Here is a 22,009-nt window from a genome sequence, read left to right on the forward strand (position 1 = left end):
AACTACTTAAGTGTTTGCATTTAATATTGTTGCATTCTTCATCAGCAACTAACTGCCATAAGCAAGATCTACCTAGAAAAAAATAAATTTAATGGGGGAAGAAAAATAAAACAATACTGAAAGCCAATCCATTAGTCATATTCTTAGGTGGATTAAAAAAAAAAAAGGTTGTGGTTTTTTTTTAATCATTTTATGTGGTGTTTTCTGAGATTTGTTTTAATATTTGCTGCCAGGTTGTTTTCTTGTGCTTTCTGTTAATCAGTTGTTTGCTGCAAATAACAGTAACCAGACATACACTGTTGAATTTAAGGGATCGCTTTTTGTAATACGTGAATGTTACTATATGCAAAAATAAATGTGCAGACAGGTTCACTTTTTTCCTGCTGCGCTGCAAACACAAAAACTGATACTCCCAATTTTGTACGGAAGCTCTTGGAGCAAGTCCCAGGTTTAGTTTTGAGACTTCGGAAAGTAGGAGTAAATTGCATGTACATGAACTGGAATCAGTTAACACAGTGCTAAGTAATTTAGAGTGCAGTAGATTTGTTACCAACAGCACTATAATCTCGGAAATGTTTGCGCTGACTTTCATGTCTCTTTAGAGAACAAATGACTTCAGGAGACAAAATAGATATCCCATTAGCTATCTAGTCAGGTCTCTAGACCACGTTACTTTGTGCTCTTAGCATCTTATTCTAATAGATTCTTTCCTATCACTTTGTGCTTTGGTAAACATGTAAAATTCACGAAGCGTTACAGTTTTTAATATTAAAACTTAAAGCATTCTTTGAAAATTACTATGTTTAGATGAAAAAGAATGTATGGTTTTGAATACTAGTTTGTGTTGCTTTGATAATTTATTTTGGTTAGCACACCACCATTATTAGAAGGAATCTGAGGTGGTGTAGTTTGATTCAACTGTAATTGCTAGGAATGAAATGCTTTTAAAATAAATGCAGAAGTTTTATTTTTGGCATTTTGTGTGTGTGTGTGTGTGAGTATATGTCTAAAGAGTATCAGTATCAACCTATGATTCAGTACTAGTTGTAGGAATTACTACAATTCAGTGTTCAAACCTGCTGTGAAACTTTTAATCACAAGGCATCTTCTTTGTGCTGATTTTTTTTTTTCTCTAATAATCACTGTTATGTTTTACCTGACCTTAAAGATGAGAGAGCACTGACTTGCCCATTGTACAGTCTCATTTATTCAAGCTAATACCTCATGATTGAAGCCTTTATTGAGTTGATTACCCCCGCCTTCATTATCAAAACAAACCACAGGATTAATTTTTTAAGCCGTAAAGCACTTTTTTTTTGGTTTATTTCCGTCCCTCTTACTGGAAGCTTCAGCAGCTCATATTGCAGGATGTTGTGTCTTTAACTATAATTTCTTTGTACCTTATGACTCTAAGCTTTAACCAGTCCTGAGAAATTCCTGAAATGTTTGCTGAACTCTTGGGTGAATCTTTAAAGCTTGTTTATGCTTGTAAGAAAGTTACAATTAAGATCAGTTACAGGAGAGGAGAAAATGCCATGGTTGGCTGTTTCTTAAAGTGAAGACCCTGTAGGTAAGAGCTCATCCTCTGTGACAGCTCCTACTGTGAATGGTGATTATCAGGAGAAACGGGTACTAGTGTTTGACTAAAGTATTGTTCATTGCAGTTTCTATTCCTTAAAAATCAGGTGAATCAGCAAAATCCTTTTTTCAAATTAAGTTTCATATTACAGTAACTCCATGTTTTCTATCTGGAAGGCTTTACTGAATAAAATATTTTTTCTTAATTCTGTCCTTAAGACAGTTTTCCACAGGTTTTGATTAGTAAAGTGTCAATTGAATACAGTCTAAGAACTGAGAGACTGTTCAAAACCTAAAGATAGACACAAATGACAGTTTTGAGACTAATACAGTCTTAACTTCCTTGCAGGTTAATTGTTCAGGAAATCTTCGTGTACAGAGATTTTCAGTGTGATTTAGCAGTGCTGAGTTCAGGAATACATTTAGCAGTTTTTACCAATATTTCATCAGATTATCATGTCACAGTAACTGCTGTGCAACACAAGTGTTTGTATGCTTAATACCAGTAATGGATCTGTTGCATAGCTCCAATTCTCAGAAAGAGGATTAAGGTTCAAATGGATAATCTACAGAATAGAACATCATAACACTGATTTTTGGCACTGCACTTTAGTACTGGATGCTGAGGGGAATGTCGGCATGTGTTTTTTTTTTTGTGTTTGCCAGCCTAAAATGGTTGTGTTCTGTCTTGAGATTAACACGTTCTTCCATTTTGCCATGAACTGAAATGCTGCTATTTAAGAAGCAAATGATGCTGTTAAATAGAAACATCCATCTTCCATTTCCCAGCTGACTTGCATGCAGTTAATTTTTAATCTCCAGCTGTATATTCTCCTACCTCAAAGTACTCACTTATTTTCATGTCCTCATCTTTTATTTTTTATTACCATCTGTGCATTGGGGTTCTTGTTCCTTCATGCTCTTCCATGTGGATTCTTAAGATTTAACAGAGAGGTTGTTTTTTTATTTGGATAGCTCATTTGGTTTTGTTGACTCACTTTGGCATCTTAGTTCTGTTTTTCTGCATACTGTAAGTATTTAAGTATGTCAGATACTCAGAATTTAATTCTCATGTGTTTCTGATTTTATGTATTTTTTTCTTTTCAAGGAAAAAAGACATTCAAATAGTTTAAGTTCTTTCTTTTTGCAGTAAATTTAATCTGAGGAAGCTTGCTTTTCATAGTGATATTTAGACCCAACTGCAGCCTGCATATCAAAAGTTGAAAACCTTTGCTGTAGTCTGTACTACAGCCTGAGGAGCTGTTGTAAACAAGCCTTACAGTTGCTTCTTTGGACATCTGTTCAGTCTTGGCAGAGCACCCTATTTCTTCTTTTTAAAAAGTACTGTTATTATCTGTTAAAGGTGCATCAATCCCATGCATTATCAAAGAAGAAAATTTTAACAAAACTGTAATTAGAGGCGTATGGTATTACCAGTTGTTCTGGACTCTGAACTACAAGGAAAGCGAACAAATAAGCTCAACTAAAATGTCATAAATAAACTTTTTACTTGATGCTTTCCTTTAACAGATCTTTTTGTTGTTGTCACTGTTCTTCAAGGAATACATTTCAGTTTCTGATGCTTTTAGTTGGGAAAAAAAATTGAGGATCTTCACAGTACTACAAATCTAGACAGGAGTGACAGCTACTTAGCTAGAGAATTGATCCTTCTTTAGGAAAATATGAGGAATATAGATTTATTTTTTTTTTTTCCTTTTTTGAAAGATGCAACTGCCTGCAGAATATGTCTTTGTGAAAGTTTACTGGCATTGTTCAAGCAGAGAGCAGAAAGGGAAATGTCTTACCTTGTTGCCCATTTTCCCTTAGTGGGAGAGGAAGGGAGCACCAGCCAGAAAAACAACCACCCATACATTGTTCTTCCTTTCTGAAAATGTGCCTATCCTAGTTGTCTTCTAGGCTATTGTTCCTGTTTTGGTTGTGGTGAGAACTAAACTTACATACAGCAATGATTGGAACTTTGCTAAATTAAAGTAGAGCCCCTTCTCTCAGAATATCTGCCACTTATATGCACTTACCCCTGACAAAAGTAATGGGTCATTGGGTATTTATGTATTTACTTGAAAGATAAAAGTTATTGTAGGCACAGGCTTCTTGAAAGAATTATGCATGCATTTGGCACATTTACATTTTTACAGGATGGTGTCACACTTGCTCAAAGCAGTCCTAGTTGCTATTTATGCATCAAGTCTTGAAGATAACAGAAATACTTATTTTGACTTGACATTCAGTGAGAATGTAGTCCAGGAAACTGAGTAGAGTTGTTGATTTCTTGGATTTATTGTTTTCCTTTGTTATTGTAGGGCATTGCAACTGGTAGGTTTGGCAGCAGCACCATGGTTAGTTCACAGGCTTGCTTGTGAAGGGTGACCAACCTCAGGTAGACTTCCTGTCTTTTGAAGCAGGACTTTCATGGGCCTGATATGCTGAGTCAATTTGAATTTTCATATCTGACATTGAGGTTAAAAGTATGTTTAATTGGAGTTCTGTTAATGCATAAACTTCCTTTATTTCCCTGCTTTTGTTGTTAATGTCTGGATGTATAAATCTAATGACATGGATACACCTAATTTTCTGAACTGTTTACTATTTTAACTTGTAATATTGCAGCATTTAGTTCAGATTTTGCATAGAATTTAACTGTACTACTTTTCAAATATATTGCCTTAAAGCTGGAAGTTCCATCAACATCAGAATGATCTTATTCTCAAACTGCTCAGGTGACCATCGGCCCAGCTTAAAACATTAGTTATCTTTGTTTCCAGATGTTTTAGTATGATAATTAACAATAAAATAAGAAAGTATTATATACTGTATAAATGTGTAATTAATATAGAATTTTAAAAGTTCTTAATTCTTTAAAAGCATTGCTAGCTGAATATTTATAATATATTCCAAAACTTTTGAAAGAAGCTGGCCCTCAACCTGATTTTCTTAGTGTTGAAAAGGACTGCATGTGGTTACAGCTGTTTCTTAGTCCAAGGTGCAGTAACTAATCCATACCTACAGAGCATAGCTTCTCACACAGGCTATCTCTGACCTGTATCATCCTGGAATACTTTAGACAGTCCATCAATTCACAGGATGTTCATAAGAGATGTAGATTAGCATATATAGTTTGTAAATTATATCTTTAAAAAGGAAATAATGTATTTGATACCTGAGATATATGGATCACAACTTGAAAAGCAATCTGAAGTCTGTGTCTCAAGACTCTTCAAAACGTGTTGAATAAAGAAAGGAATTATTAGTGTTATCAGTAGCCTCACTCTGCAGTTAGGATATAAAATTTTGATAGACAAGGTCTTGCTTCCTCATTGCCTTTAATTTGTGTAACATACAGTGCTGTTGACATTAGTGTAATCTCTGAAGAGAACATTAGAAAATGCACATACAGGTGCAGAATCTGAATATTTAGTTAAAATTTGCAAAGATCCATTAGTGGAACCAGTTTACCCTTTTCTATTCTCTCCAGTCATTAATGCAGATTACATTGTAATCCTATAAAAATAAAAACAGTTTCTAAATAATTTGGAGGGTGGGAATGAAGTAGTTGCTTTGGCTGACCTGAAGTTTCTTTAATGACCTGAAGGATGAAATAGAGTTACTCTTAATAAGCTGGTGGATCACACAAAGGGGCTTGAGGTTTGACAGGAGAAATCATCTAAACATATAGATTAATTATTCAAAATACCACTTGAAATAATTTGTAATGGGTTCTTTTAATCCGTGGTCTATTAAACCATACCTATATGGCATGAAGTCCCAGAAATGCAACTGAAGTTTTAAGAAGTACTTCTTTAAATGCATGATATCTATTGAATAAGATTATTTTAAGCATATAAATTTTAAGTTTAAAATTTTAGCTGTTACTGATCTTTTCTACCAGAAAATAAACTTCTAGAAAATAAAATCTAAGACTGATTTTCAACTATCTTACTTACTAGCTTACTTGTGGTTTTTGGAAAACAGTCTGTGCTCTATAAATGTGCAGGTGATATTTATGTTAAGATATTTTAAAATCATAGAATACTCCAGAATTGCCTGTCTTTATGACATAAAGATACCAATGAGGTAAAAATAGTTTCATTAAATAATTGGGAAATGTATTGCATTTTCTGTTTATGTTGTCATGTACAGTAATGTCTACAAAATGAAGGTGTAGAAGGCATGCAGAATTAAGCTGTGTTTGTGTGTTATTGATAGCAGGTATTAGCTAGAATTCTGACTAGGCTTTGATCTTCCAAACATGTATGTGTGCATTTAACCTAAGGAGGTGGAATCGTTCAAATTACCGCAGTGGCATCATTAAAATCCAGTTTTGCTTGGGTAGCCTTCAGGTGGAAGGGAAGCAGACACTGTGGAGCTTCAATGTATTATTTCACCTGATTCTTTTTGTGTTGTGTTGCAGACTTGTAGCGGCAGGATTAAAAATGTATATATCCTTATATCCAAGTAATGATTACTGTGTAAAGTATTACAGGTCTGAGTTGTGCAAGACTTTTGATAACAGTATCAAGCTTTAAGTTTACATTGCTCTCAACATAAAATCAGCTTAGGTAAAAAATGGTAAATAAGGCCAAAAAAAGTTGAGAGAGACATTAGGTGACCAAACACAGGAGACAAGCCTGGAGACACAGTATAGTAGGTGCCAAAAGCACTGCATGTAGTTTACCAAGAGGCCACCGCCTACTGAAATATCTTCCATGGCTTTCCTGGCCTTGGCTCTTTGTAATTTGACAAAGTAGAGAAGGAAAAGAGATGCTGGGAAAATTAGGCACGCGTGATGTGCCACATTAAAATACGCAGCAGTAAGGAAAGCTTTAAGGTAGTAAGTGGAACTAAAATACACTTCAGCTGAAATAAAATAGGAAAAAGGAGAAATGTCGCATCTGTAAAAGCAGTGCACATGTGTAAAATGAAAAGCACTAATTTTACCTAATTCCAGTTTTGCATTTAATCAGACCAACCTATGTCCTTTACTAGGTTTGCTTCCACCCAATCAGTGTCATTAGTTCCTTGAAGAAACTTCTAAAAAAACAAGTGCTGGCATTACTAGTTATGTTTTTAAGAAGCCACATTAACTTACAGGGTGGGGATCTCTTATGATTGCTTCAGCTTGTGTTCATTGGTGGAAGAGAGCTGTGTGGCTGTCAAGGAAGGGAAGGTGGAAAATCCATGACTTCTAGCTAGGGAAGGGAGAGGGATGCCTCCTTATGGAGGCAGCCTGGGGGACAGCTCTGAAACTGCAGTCTTAGCTAAATGCAAATCTTAAATCGCAAAAAATAAGGAAAGAGGGAAGGTGTGGGAGGGAGTATAACTGTGAAAAGGAGCCCACGATCAAAAGCGAGTGAGAAGACCAAGTTGCTTTAGTTCATCTATCTGCAGTGAACGTAGCCTTTGTGTGAAGCTGAGAAAATACAGAGGGTGCAGGGTAAAGCTGTGGGGGGAAGAAACAAGTCTGTTTTTTTTTTTTTTTGTGTGTGTGTTTTCCTAATTTATCCTTTAGCATTTTTAAATGTATGATGATTCTTCCCATGTTAGGTTGAGCCATGATCTGTCTAAACCTTTATCCTGTTTGGGTAAGAGCTAGTAAGAAATGTTTAGGGAGAACTGTAAGAAATGCACTGTATGTAGAGGGAACTTTCTCCCTATTTGTCTTAGCAGTTTTGGGAAGTGCTTTTTTTTCCATGATACAATAATCAGTTAAAGTTTTTTACAAAAGGTCATTCACCATCTGTATTGGATTTCAGATATTGTCAAAGCATTCTACTTCATGAGTAGGTAGCCGTTCATATTTTAACTAAGCTAATCACTTGTTGAGCGTTGTATGAAAACTGTTGGAACAACACAGTATACAAATTGCTTGTGAAATTGGGAAACATATTCACAGTATTCTTTAAAGCAAGCAATGGACTAAAAAACATGGGCTCTTCCTACCATAAAAATCACAGAATTATTCTCATTGCAAGTACAGAAATAAGCTTACTAACCTTTTAAAGCTATAAATGAATCTAGAATTGCCATGTGAACTTGTCTCATTGCTTAAAAAATAATTAAAGAATTTGAAAGTTTATTGGAAGGCAGTTACTCTAGACCTAACTTGGAGTTGTTTAGATAATACTAGCAAGAATGTCTTTGTGGGCTAATCTATTCTCATGCTTGTGGTTATTTAAGATACCTTCCTAGAAATCATTGTAATATTTAATTAAAATGTTAAAATACTTAATTACTGTAAACCACAGGGGATACCAATACTGTAATTACATTTAAGATTAGGAAGAAATTTTTCTTTCAAGTCTTGCTGATGTTACTAGCAGTGGCATCAGCACTTTACCCTTTTTATTGTTTAAAAACTGATTAACTGCAGCATTATTGTAAAACAGGATGATATAAGAAGTTAATATGCATATTAATATATCACACTAATACAGTGTTGAAAGGAATGCCTTTAAATGCATCTGTAAGCTTGTTTGATACATTATGGCCTTGCTATTTGGAGGGGGTATTTTTTTCCTGCTCAGCAGGATTGGCTTTTTATTTGTTTTGAGTTTCTATGGGCAAAATGTTACTTTCAGGAATACATGCTTGCAAGAATAGCACAAGTGGATATATGTTACAGTAAACTAGTTTAAGTTATAAAGAGGACAAAGTGCTGAAATTATCCAGTATTTTTTATGGACATGTTGTTATTAGTTGAAAGAGGTATTAACAGTGAAAGATACATGACTGGCAGCTGAAAACCTGTTTGGGAATATCACAAATTGATTTATGCTATGGTATTGGTCTTATGAGAAAATAATAATAAAAAAAGTTAGTGAGGAAAAACCTTCAGTCCTGTTTAAGTGCCATGTATTTCATAGCTCTTTATATAAAGCTTGTTTCACTTGTTGCAGAATGTGCCCTAAACCATTTCATAGCTGTATAGCTACATGTAACTTACATAGTAAGTCAGAGGGTAAGGTTTTTCTAAACTTGTGTATGCCTACTTACCTAGATCATTGCTTTCAGCCAATGAAGACCTCTGGTCCTAACAATGCAGAATCCACTGGTACATGTTTCCCTCTGGTTCTTGGTATGGTGTGTGTGAAAGATAGGATGAGGTAGCTGCCAGTGGGTAGTTTGGCAATGATCTTGGCGTGACGTAATTGGGGAACAAGGAGAAAGGGAGACAGACCATGTGTATATGCCAGAAGAGTGGGACTAACTGTTCTAGATAGTTGATATCAGTGGAAAGAGAGCATCTTCTGTGTGAGTACTCTAGCTGATGTTTACACCCATGTCCACCATGGAGATGGGGGAAAAAATGGAAAGGAGGCTGTTTGTGATGGTGCATGCATAAAAGTTTTGGGAGGCTCATCTACCTAGGTTTCCTCTGCTCCTTCTGAGCCAAGAATGAAAGGTGCTCTTCTGCAGAGTGATTCAGAACATTAGCCTAAACCAGCTTCTTTAGAAAAGTTCCTCTCAGAACCTTCATTATAGTGAAAGTCTAGGCATATCAGCCTCCCAGGGATGACTTAAGTCTTTCTGAACATCAACCTCAGGCCTCTCCGGTGAAGCAATTGCAGTGAAACACTGCCTCCTGCTTATGGTAAGCAGAGGTGGTTGTGAAAATTATGGCTGAGTGTTTCAAGATACTAGTATATACCAAAATCTACAAATATTTCTGATTTTGGAAATGTTCCCTTAGGCATGCACATTGTATTTGAGTTGCCAAATGGTTTGTCTGTAAGATAGTTTGACATTTGGAAATTGTGAGGAATCTTCATTTTCTGTAAATGCAGGGATTGGTGCAATTACAAAACAACCCCACCCAAACAAACAGAACCCCCAAACAACCACCAAATAAAACTACAAGAAAAACCTTCAAAACCTTCCCTTTTTATCTTACACCTCTTTTTTTGCACTGTGGTAAAGTCAGTTTGTAAATTAGTTTTGACCTGTGTTGGTTAGATATACAGTATGTTAATGCATACATTTTAGCTTAAGCCAGATAGGAAATTTAGATGGTGAAAGTTCATGTTCATATCCCAGATAATTTTTTAAATGAGATATTCAGGAAACTGCTGGTGTTGCCAGTGAAGTTTTATGTAAATGTTCTTGCTTTAAAACTCGCATCACTCTAAGGCTTTCTTCAGTATTTGCTGCTACAGTGAATTTACCTAGAGAATAATTTTTTTTTCCTTAAACCAGAAAGAACTCTGCAATATGATACTTGACTGCTGTGCTCAGCAAAGAACATACGAGAAATTCTTCGGGTTACTTGCGGGGGTGAGTTCTATTTTCAGATTTTACTCTTTATGGTAGATAATTTAACTTGGTTTACTCTGTTCTTCTGTTTGTCAAACTTACATTTTAATGCATAAATAAGACTAATAGTCTAGCATTCTGGAAATGTTTATATTAGTTGGTTGGTTGTATTAGTTAACTGGATTAACATTTTGATTGCAATAAGCATAGTGAATGCAGAATGAGAGAACTGATTTTCTCTTCATATCATTGTTTGTTGTTTTTTTTTACCTTCCTCCTTTCTCATTAAGGTAGAACAATAAATCAGTGGCAAAGGAATGGTACTAAAAAGAGGCTAAAGTATTATGAGTTACCAGAAGATATCCTTTTTACAGTACTGAAGTTTAATTTGGAGACTCTTGTCTTTTACCGCTTTGTTCAAAGCTGCTTAGTAGGGTTGTCTTTTGTTTTGTTTTTTTTTTTAGAGCACAAGACTGAATACCTTCTGTTCAGTCTTTTTGTTTGTTTTTCAGTAAACAAGTAGCTCTTCAGTTTTGTGTAACTGATTAGAAATTCAGTTGCAGCTATTTCTTAGTTAAGTTTTCTTTATCTGATATTGACAGATCTGACGAGTTAAGATAAAACACTTGTTTTCTAAAGTGAGCAAGTTATGCTGAAAGGCAATGACTTTTTCCATTTGTATTTTTAAGCATTATTTGAGGAAATATTTCTGCAGTCATTTACAAAGCACCATCTGAATCTACAGGTTTAGTAGACGATAAATGTTAATTTCCATGTTCTTTGGAATGTTTCTGACCAAACTGCCTTACCTGTTGTCTCTCTAATTTTAGTCATTCATTGATGTCATGTATAAAAAGTTACATTTGATGGGGTTACATCAGGTGAAAATGATGTGCAGAAATAAAAGAAATTGCTGAATATCTTGCTGTAGTTCAAAATTGATAATTACTGTTTTGCAATGCAGTTGAGTTTCTTGTTCCAACAAACTGCTGAAAGCAATGAATATATCCATATGAAGGTATAGTCTTCTCCTCCAAGGGTTATTTTACAGGAAAACCTTGCAGTAAATATTTGCACCATTAGGTCACTTACATGTTGTAGGTTATTTGCATGTTTAATATTTTGTTTAATCTGGTTGTTTAAATTGTACAATGTTGTCTCAGCGTTTCTGCATGTTAAAAAAAGAATATATGGAATCCTTTGAAGCTATTTTCAAAGAACAATATGATACCATTCATCGTTTGGAAACAAACAAACTGAGAAATGTTGCCAAGATGTTTGCTCATCTACTGCACACTGATTCAATTCCCTGGAGTGTAAGTAAAAAAGGCTGTTGTCCTAGATTTCTTTTTCAATAACCAATTTCCTGTATTCAGAAACAATTACATTAGTTTTAGTATTTACTCTGCAATTTGGAAATACTTGTATTTGTAGCAAACTGGATTAAGTGTCTTCTCAGATTCTGGTTTATTCCATATCCTCTTTCTGCCCCCTGTGCATAGTCATCCTCCCAGCCCATTCTGAAGTAGCTAATTTGAGCTGTTATTTTCTGGAGCTCAGCTGAAGTTGGTTGATTAAAATTTATTACTTTTAGAATTTTTAACTTTTAAAAGCAAAGCTGTCTTTTAAATAGCTGAACTGCCCCTAAAAAAACAAGACTAAAGAAACCTTTTAAAATTATATTTATATATAAAATTAGAGGCTTTATAGAAATACAAGAAATATTAAAGTATTGCCCTTTTGAGACTTAAGTACCAGATTAATTTTGCATTCTGAGATATAATAATACAACGTTACAAGTGAAGAAATAAATATCAAGGTAACTTCTCTTTTCATACTGTTTTAGTCTTATTTTTTTATTCCAGTCTAATTGTCATTCTTCAGGCACAAACAAGTCCAAATATTTAGAACTTAAGCCCTAAATCTGCAATTTCCCAGCAGTTCACACACTTGTGGCGTTTTGCTGGATAAAGCAAGTCCTTAAAGAATTACTAGCATAAATATGATCAGAAACTGCTTCCAGATGGTAGAAAAGAATTTTTGAGGAAGAAAGTCTTGATTAGGGATTTACTTTCTTGGGGAGTGGGTAGGGGAGAAATCAGTTTTTAGTTATTTTAGGAGGACAAAAGCTTTTAAGATCAATAAAAGGATGTATATTTAACCTTAAGGTTTTTCTATATATATTTTTCTAAATATTTTCAGGTCCTTGAATGTATAATACTGAGTGAAGAAACTACCACATCCTCCAGCAGAATTTTTGTCAAAATATTCTTTCAGGAACTCAGTGAATATATGGGACTTCCTAATCTAAATGCAAGATTAAAAGATGAGTAAGTTGAAATTTTATTTTCAAAACTGTGAGTTTAATTAGCTTCTTTATCTGAAAAAGTGCAAATAAGAACTCTTGGTTTCAAGTTCAACTAAAACTACAGTTCTGTAGCAGAAGACTAAGCTAATTTATAGATTTAGTCATTGCAAAGAGTCCCATTAAGCTGAGCATGATACCATCAGTTTGTTACCAATTTTCCAGTAATGCTCATCTTGTATAAGAATTTTCAAAGTGCAAGTTTATTTATATGTATTGTCAGCTATATAGGTGTGTAATAAATGTTATTGTGGCTTCTTTTTATGACAAAACTTAGGAAAAACACATAACTATTAATAAGTTTTTCTAGGATTAGTTACTTATCCTCAAGTGTAGCTTAAATAACACATTCTTTTAAGCCTGTGTGTGATTTAATACATTTCATTCTCCCAGTGTTCCTTTCAGTTGTTTGAACTATTTCCTATAAGGTGGGATTCTTTATGTATGATGAAGAATCAAGTAGATGCTTTAACTCACATAAATTTAAATTTGAAATTATATTTAGGGCCCTGTTTGACTGGGACTTCAACATACATACCTAAGTCTTTGAACTTCTTAATCGACCAGCGGTATCCTTTGCTATCATAGGCTGCTGCAATTTGACAAGTCTCTTCAGGGCTTCACAAAATCAGACTTTTGTTGTCATAATCAACAGTATATATGTAACTTCTATGAGTGAAGAAGTTCCTTTTCATAAAAGAGCAGGTTTTCAAGTAGCATTTTGGTAAGATGCATCACAGATACAATCAAAGTATAAAAAAATGCAGGAAAAGAAAATTTTTGCTGTCCTATGGAATACACACAGTTTCTTTTTCAGCTTACTAATGTCAATGAAAATTAGTGCTAAGCAGGCAAAGGGTTTAATTTAGATGTTTGTTTCCATCAGAACACTGCAGCCTTTCTTTGAGGGATTACTGCCTCGGGATAACCCAAGAAACACTCGCTTTGCCATCAATTTCTTCACTTCTATTGGCCTGGGAGGATTAACGTAAGGAACACTTATTATTTTATAATTACTTTCCTTATCTCCCCTCACACCTGTCAAAAAAAAACAACTAAAAATAAAATTTTCTTGTTAATTAGGGATGAATTACGGGAGCATCTTAAAAATGCACCAAAGATGATAATGACACAGAAACAAGATGTTGAGTCATCAGATTCCTCTTCATCTTCAGAGACAGACTCTTCCTCAGATTCTGATTCTGACAGCAGCAGTAGTAGCTCAGAATCATCCAGCAGCAGTGACTCCTCATCTAGCAGTGATGACAGCAGTGACTCAGGTACTTAAGCACTAGCTATGTAACTATTTGCATGTCTTTTATTTACTTCTATACACCTATTAATTTCTGTTTCTGTGTACGCTTTTTTTTGAGGAAAATCTGGCTACAGACAGTGTCAGTTCCTCTGCTTTAGAAACTAATCAATTATTTTAAATGCACATGGTTTAAAATATTGACTATTGCTAATGGAAATTTATGCCAAAATTTAGAGAAACTGATTTCCATTTTAATGGACTTAAATATCTGAGAAACATTGTTATGTAAATTACTTTTTTACACAGTTGATACCTCCTTCCTCCATTAAACTGAAGCTCTAGTACTGTGTAACAGGTATTAGGCTTATTCCTTATTAATATCTTTGTGGGATGCTTACTGGTGAACTGTCTCTAATTCCTCTTCTTCAGGAAGAGTTCGTGTTGTGATACAGTGAAGGTTCTTGTCTGTAGAGAAATCTCCAAGGAAGAATTAGCTGTTGCTGACAGCTTAGTTTCTTGTCTTTTTGTGCATTATAATTAATGTTTAGCATCTTATACCATCCTGCTGATGTAGAACCTTCTTTTTGACATGAAGTGTCATAAACATTGCTTAATCTATAAAGTAGTGTGTGTTAGTGTGTGCGCTGGGTATAGTGTGGGCAGATGATAACACAGCAGGACTTCCTATAGTATAAGCTTGCTGATTCAGAGTTAATTTGATTTATTACATTCCTTTGAACTGAAAATATTGATTGGTAAAAGCAGTGTGAACTGCTCATGCTTTAGAAATGCATTTTTGTTTTCCATAGCAATCTTATTGTACAAAGTCTGATTTGTGTCTCATTGTATTAATGGCATTAATGACAACAAAGCACTAGAGGACGTCACAGTTAAATAGGGTCAGAGAAGGCCTTGGTTCAGCAAAGAGCCAGATCTTCTGCACAGACAACTGCAGCTCTGTTGAGCTGCTTGATAGGAATCAGAGAGCTAAGTCCTTAGTGACAAACCAGGAGAGTCTGCAGTCTGAACAGTGCAGTATGAACACTTTATTTTTGTATGTTTAAGACCTTCTTTTTTACTACTTGTCCTTTCTCCATTCAGGAACACATTCATAAAAACTTGCATTTTGATATCTTTGCAGCCTGATTTAACTTCTCCCCCCCTCCCTGATCCTGACTCTTGTACTTAATTCCAGTGGTCAGAACACTAATTGGAGATAACTGTTCTTTAATGATAAGCTTGGTTGTGGTCCCTTACTGGTTATAACTCTGTCTTACTCTGTCGTGTGTGTTTGCAGCTTTTTAAATCTTTAAAAATCTTTAAAATAACTTAGTAGAGTTGAAAGGCATTTTTCAGAGGAGTGTTGCTACACTACTTCAGTGGTTTAACAGTGCAGTATATAAGAGAAAACCCCATGATTAGAAATTGAGAAATTGAGCATACAGCTAAACTAGAGATTACTGTCTTACTGACAACTAATGTGTGGAACTTTTCCAGCTAGCTCAGCTCAGCACTGCTGTAGAGCGGTCACTCCAACCAAAATGGGTCCAGGAGAGGATGAAATGGGTCTTACCAGAACAGCTTGTTTCTTTGTATTTACTTTCTCAGGTCTTTTTCTGCTTTCTGATGGATGTAAAATAATAGAGAAAACACTGATTTTAATATCAACTTAAAAAATACGAATCGATCCATCATTGTGTTTTATCAGTATGCCAGAAAGCCTTAGGTCAGATATAACACTAGCAGCTGCTGTAGGATTCAGATATTTGGTGTGCTACTAAATCAGTTTGTGGCTGTAGTATTCTCAAAAAGTGATTAGAAACAGCTGTTATGGTACTAAAGTTCATACGGTATGGTGAATTAATATTTATTCTAAATGGCTGTTACTCATAAATACTGTCAAGTGAAATCTAGGGGTTCCTTATAAAAGAGCAAACTCTTCCACTGAGGTAAGCAGTACTGTGATTTAGAAATACGTAAGTTAGGTTTAGTCTTAAATTGTTAACAAAGCTGTCACTGTTTCTCCTGAAAATGAGCCAGAGGGCCATGGTTAATGTTGCTGCGGTACCACTGTCTCAAGGTGTTTCAGCATACCTTTTGTTTCCTTGTAAGATAGTATTCTTGTGTTAATAACAGTGGAGTTACTAAGAAATACTGAAGCTTGATAGCTCACACTTTTATGCAGAATTTCATATTTTATATAAAATAGCCTGTAGTGCAGACAAACATTTGAGGATAATCAGTACCTGCTCAATTAAAGAATGGGTGAATTTTCCTCCATTGTATGAGACAGCCAGGAGGGGAATAAAGTCCAAGCTTATTATTTTGAAACCTTTGTCCAGATACATATACACAAATGTTTTCTGAAAATAAAAAAAAAAACAACAGAACTCTCTAGAACATTCTGTATAGTTTAACAAGCGTAATAAATTAATTTTTTTTTTATTCCCTTATTGTTTTATAATTTCAGATGCTCCTAAAGCCAAAAGAAAGAGAATGCAAAAGAAAAACAGAGAATCTGATAAAGGTTCCAGGAAAAAACAAGAAAGGAAAAGAAAATCACGTGAAAAGAAAATGAGAAGGAGGCAGCAAGAGGAAAGGAGTGATACTGAGAGCAAATCAGAAAGAAATCACCGAAAGTTGAGGGAATCGCACAGGAGAGATGATATATCAAAATATCATCACAGGGTTGAGTCCAATGGCAGAGACAGTTACCACAGTGGAAAGGATAGGAGCCGTGAAAGAAGTAAGGATGTAGAAAATAAACACAGTAATTCGAAACCCAGGAAAGCAGAGAGAAGAGCTTCTTTTTCTGAAGATGAAAATTACAGGCACTGGAGTAAAGATCATGAACATCACAGTAGAAGAAGAGAACGATCAAGATCTGGAGAGAGGGCCCATAATAATTCAAGTCCGAGAGAGGAGGAGCAAGAAGATCGATACAGAAATGGTTCAGAGAAGCACAGGGAGAAGTACAACCGTTATTCTGACCAGTACAGGGAATCCAGAGAATCCAGAAAGAATGAGGACAGACGAAGAGAGAACTCCCCACACAGACGAAAATAATGCCTAGCCAGAGACTGAAATTAATGTGCATTTCTGAGCTGTTAAAACTGTATCTTAAAACATGTTACTGAACTGTCTTTGAAAACAAAAATTTTGTACAAAGTGATAGTTTGCATTTGTAAATTTTATTAGTCTTTTTCAAATTTTCAGTACCACTTTTTTATAACTGTTGCATTGAGTCTTTCTGTTAAAGTCTTCCTTTGGAAAGATGAAGCTCTTTATTTTGTGAATAAAAACTGTTGAGATCTCTGTGAAATGGCTGTTTTTGTCACTTAGTTTCAAATATTTGTAAATTCATAGTCTAAAAAGATCAGTTTTTAAATTTTCCTGTTGATTGAAAGTCAGATACTGAGATTAGGGTGATAAATGTAAAAATCTGAGATTATAATGTGAATGTTAGAAGAGTAGGCTTTATGAAACTTTCAAGCATCAGTGCAACTGCTTCTGGCATTCCATTTATTCTTTTGACTGCTCAAACGTAAAAGCAAGCTTGATCAAAATTTTCAGGAAATACTTCAGTTGATTTATTTTTTTTTTTCTTCAAGAGTTAAAAACTGGAAAAGCAATGTTGCTGGTTTCAGCATCACATTTGAAAGTGTGTCAACTCGTTCTGTTGCTTTTCACGATGTTTTTTAATACTGTAACATCCTGAGCTAGTTACACTTGTGATCTTAAAAGTGGGTTTTTTTTTTTTTTGTTCGGCGTTTTTTGTTTGTTGGTTTGGTTTTGGTTTTTTTTTCTAACTATGAATTTGGTCTTAAAGTCGTAGACTTCAACTTTAGCCCTACAAAGGATGTGTTTTAAAGACATCTTTCCCATTTTTCTATATTCCTTATAGAAATGAAATAGGAAATCTAAATAAGAGGTGGTTCAAATCTTTTAGACCTTTTGCACTCTGTGGCTTGAAGTGCTCAAGTTTAATGGAAGCTTAAAAAAAGAAAACAACCTTAGTTGCTGCAGCAGTTTCTAGTATAACATGTTCTACGTGGAGCCATTTGAAGCAAGTAGCTCAACATTCATTGTACAAGTAATGAATCAAGATCATCTGGTTAAGACTCTAAATCTCATTAGTAAATAAGGAACATTTTGAAAGTCTTTCAGAATGAAATAGAAAGTAGTGTGGACACTATTTTCTATTTCTCTGTCCACTTGTGTGGACAGAGGTGATAGTTCTATATTACACAATTACTGGTGCCATAAGGTTACATTTTTTGTACTTTGTGAAATGAGCACAATTTCTGGGCATATGAGAACTTAACACATTTCATTATGAAATTGTATTTCATCTTGTATAAAGCATAGGAAATATATTTGAGCTGTTTTGTAACAGAAAATGGAACAATTCCTACGGAAATAGAACAGTTTTGCCTAAGTCTTGTCACAACATTTTTCTAAGAAAAATGTCACATTTTAAATTTTTTTTTCTGTATTTAACAGAATTTATTTCTGCAAGCCTTCATGTAATAAAATATTTCCAGTCAGAAGCACCTGCATGAAAAATAAATTCATATTGCAGAGAAAAGAATATGGCTTCTATCTTGTTATACCACACAGTTAAAAATGCTGTGGAGGTATCATGAAGTATATATTGTTTAAAATGTGGTGGGGTTTTGTTGTACAATGCGCTTCTCATTTTCAAAATGATTTGTGCATTTTTGCAATGTGTGTGAATTCTAGGACAATTTAATTTCAAAGAACACTTTCTAAAAAATACTTCTGCTGATAATTGTTAGGTTGCTTTGATAGCTCCCTACAAACATTATTGAAAATGATCTGTACTTCATAGTGGCTTAATTGTACAAACTTAGTTTATCTAGAGTACTACTTCCCTTGCTATGTTACGGGTTTAATAGCATAAATTTCATTAACCTGTAACTTTTGAGGTATTCTGCTCAGGTTAAAAAGCTTGTTAATTAAATCTTTAATAATAAAACAATAAATGTGAAAACATAAAACGTGTATTCAGAAAAAAGTGTTTGATCTCAGATGTGCTGATCAGGAGATGCCAGCTTAAACATCTCCAATTTGTGATATTTCATACAGGATGATAAAAATATAACGCACATTGGTGGAAAAAATAGAAAAGGATGAGATTAGGACTGGAGCTGGGGTTTTAACTGCATTTACAGTTTCTTGGTGGGTTTTCTTTTTTCCATTCCCAGGATTATTAATAGATATTTAATAGAATGACATATTTAAAATAGCAGTTATTTTTACCATTACTAGTATGAGCAGGCTAATGTTAGCTAGAGACAATGAGCAGTAGTCCTCATGTGCACATGTAAAGAGACGTGCTCTGAAGGGCTGCACTGTGGCTGCCCAGGGGGACTGCTCAGTAATACCGAGAGCATTCCCAGTTTTTAGCAGACAGTTGCTTAAGGACTTCCTGAGCCAGAGTCACTTTGTGCATCTCTCAGTAAGGCCTTGACCATTCCATGGCCTAATTTAATTTATTTCAGGTGGATTCTGTAACATCTTGTGCCAGGAGTTCCATTATTTTGCTGTACGGTCTGTGTGGGGTTTTTTACAGGTTTTGCCTGATTTCTTTGATTTGCCACTTTCCAATGTGTTTTCTGAATAATGGTGTGTAGTTGCTTCCTGCTTCTCATCTTATCCGTGACTTCATATCCCTAAGCATGTATGTTCTTTGCCATTTCTTTTCCAGAAGTTAAAATGCACCTCTCTAATGTCTGTTAGTGTGGAACTGTTCTATAGCCCTGATCAGTGCTCCTCTCCTTTAGTTTTGGTAGATTTTTTTTCCGAGAAAAGAAGTCAAAATAGTCTATAGTCTCCAAATTGAGGGTATTTGCGAAGTGACGTAAGAGTTTTGGGGGTTTGCTTCTTTTCAGTGCATCTCAATTGCTGTAGCGTAGAGGGATACACAGTGATCTTGGGCTTGCGTTCCTCAGCAGTAACAGCTACTTGTAGACTGTTCCCAGTAATGAAGCAACTCATACATCTAGTCTATAATTAATATTGGAGCTCTAGGTTGTGTTTTGAATAGCAGTTTTGTCTGAAAGACTTCAGGAAGTGTTGGTTTTGTGACATTTTTTCAATATTTTGCTCAGTTGTTAATCTTTGTTGCTTAAAAAACATGATTGAAACAGCTTAGCCTTAGTTTTCTGATGTTGGGGTCTGGTTATGACTTTTCTTTAACAGACCTCTGCTGTCAGAAGTCACCTCATGTAGGTACCTTTGTGCTGTGTCCATGTAATGGCTTGGCTGCCTCTCAGGTAATATAAAATGCTGAGTTGTTTTGGTCTTGCTGCACTACAAGTTTCAAACACAAGTGCTCTTGACTCCAAAGAATAAAAATTTTATGTCAGGGAAATGTGCTGTGTGTTGGCCCTATACCTAGAAAACTATACTGTTGGTCTTCAAAGTGTGTTAGGAGTGGGGGTATTGGGCATCTGGACCTTGGTCTTCACGGTGTGTTTCAACATGGATCTGTTGTCAGCTTCTTGGGTTGGCTCACACAGTCCCTCAAGCTGGTCAGTGGTCAGGGATGAGTTCCTCTTGCACAGGGCTGTGTCTACTAACCGCATTCACCTTGCAGGGAAGATGGCTCCTATGGGAAACTTCCAGACTCAGCTGGGTCTGAGCTGCTGTGAGCCAAAAAGATGTCTGGGAAGGAACTTGTGATGACCTGTTCTGATCTTGCATGCTTACTGCCTTTGAAGAGTGGTTGTAGTATCTAAGTCCACACATAACAGTAAGAGAGACTGCATCCCTTTTGCTAGGGCTCCCTGGCCAAGTATCTGAATTTCCTCACAGTGGTGGCGTAAGGTATTATGGAGATAAGCTGTAACAAGACCATCTCGTTATATAAATTATCAAAATACTACCTCATAGTATTACCTTTCATAGTATGAAAGCAGTTAGATAGGGACAAAACTATATACTTATTTTGTTAAAAATAAATTTGTCATTAACAGATCATGCTTTCTAAAGCAGTTTTAGTTGCTATATAAGCAATATTGCAGTCTTTAAATTGTAGTTCGTCCTCACAATTCTGCATAGGAATGGGAACCTGACTACAAAAATGTTATTTCTGTTTGTGGTGTTCATGTTAAATAAATTTTACAGAGAGGTCATGCACATCTGAAAATCAATTTTGAAAATTACTAGTGGTACTAATTAGATTTAGATGCTATGTTATTTTAACCTGGTAGCATGATGTTCTATAATTTACTTAAGGCTCCAATAACATAACTGTTCTTAACTTTTGAATGCAGGGTATACTCTAAAATAGGGTGGCACATGTCAGCCACCAAAAAAAATACATGAACTAGAGTGGACACATCAAACTCCAGTAGCTATTTAAGTACCTCCCTGTCATTAAATTTATAGTTTTATGGCTATAAAAAGACACCAGCTCATCTTCATTTACCGCTCTTAAACTACTTTGAATTATCTTTCACTGTTTAGGAAAGCACAAGGCTAATTTCCTTAAAGAATCTTAAAAAGCAAGAGTCTATTCTCATGTTAGCAGAGAGAATTGACTCCAGTTGCCCTTAATAACATTCAGAGCAGAGAAATGTGTCCTTCAATTTATTTCCAATTAGGTCTAAGTTAGTATATTTTTTTAAATCTTTTTTACTTGTCAAAATATTTTATTTCAGAAATGGTGACCTCAAAATGCAGAATAAAGGGGCATTTTAAGCATTTCAATTAAAACTCTATATAAAACATGTATTAGTAGGTTAAAAGTGGCATGGGCAAAATACTACTTTGTGCTGAAAAACCTTTAGGTCATTTCAGGAGATGTTCTGCTTTTTATGTTTTCCTAAAGCAAGTCTGTAATTTGGCTGAGACTAGTTAGGGATTTTCTTTTCTTGTCTACTCATGACTATCATCAAGCATTTCCTTCTAACTTTGAAAGGAAAAAAGAAGCGGGAGGAGGGACTGCAACTTAAAATCTTAGTGTTGGGAAAATGGTTTGTTAACCCATAAGCCAGACAATCTGTTAAGGAAATTAGCTGTCACATTTTGCCTGTTTAAGCTATGTCCATTTTGAGTTATCTTATTCCACTATTTTATAAAACAAAGGGAGGACCAACATTTTTCCTGAAGTTGAAAATAAGCTGCAACATCTCTTAAAAGGAAGTGGTGGGGAAAAGAGTAAAGGCGTGGAAGAGGATGCAAAACTCCAAGAAACAAGAAAACCTGTCTTGAGTATCAGAGTGCTCTCAGTAGGTAAGGTAAGGTCAAATCTGTTCTCACAGTGGGGGCCACAGACACAGGTGTGTAGGTGTAATGCTAATTGGTTTCAGCTTAGTGACTGGTGTTGCTGCTTAATTACTTAACTGGAATGTGCATCCTCCCTTTAAAATTGCTGGTCCCTTGGCTTGCTTTCAGTTGCTTACCTATTGCTTTTGGAGGTACTTTATGCCTCAGTCATAGTTGTGAAATCTCTTGGGAAATTTCAGATTCTGGGCTTTTTGTATAATAAAAAGCTGTGTAAAAATTTATTTGTA

The 22,009-nt window shown here is 35.1% G+C and overlaps 1 protein-coding gene across 3 annotated transcripts in view; it reads left to right on the plus strand.

The window, feature by feature from the left end:
* CWC22 (CWC22 spliceosome associated protein homolog) overlaps positions 1-17,477 on the plus strand; it is a 30,717-nt gene extending 13,240 nt beyond the window's left edge. For all 3 annotated transcript variants that reach the window (XM_062640684.1, XM_062640686.1, XM_062640685.1), the window contains exons 15-20: positions 9,790-9,867; positions 11,010-11,162; positions 12,049-12,176; positions 13,098-13,199; positions 13,295-13,491; positions 15,937-17,477. In XM_062640684.1, the coding sequence (XP_062496668.1) occupies positions 9,790-9,867; positions 11,010-11,162; positions 12,049-12,176; positions 13,098-13,199; positions 13,295-13,491; positions 15,937-16,532 (1,254 nt within the window). In that variant the 3' untranslated portion in view covers positions 16,533-17,477. The remainder of the gene's footprint in view (positions 1-9,789; positions 9,868-11,009; positions 11,163-12,048; positions 12,177-13,097; positions 13,200-13,294; positions 13,492-15,936) is intronic.
* Positions 17,478-22,009: the final 4,532 nt, after the last annotated feature.

The sequence above is a fragment of the Pezoporus occidentalis genome, unplaced genomic scaffold (assembly GCF_034315485.1).
Source record: "Pezoporus occidentalis ecotype Australia unplaced genomic scaffold, CSIRO_AGI_Poc_V1 ctg66, whole genome shotgun sequence".
Lineage (NCBI taxonomy): Eukaryota > Metazoa > Chordata > Aves > Psittaciformes > Psittacidae > Pezoporus > Pezoporus occidentalis.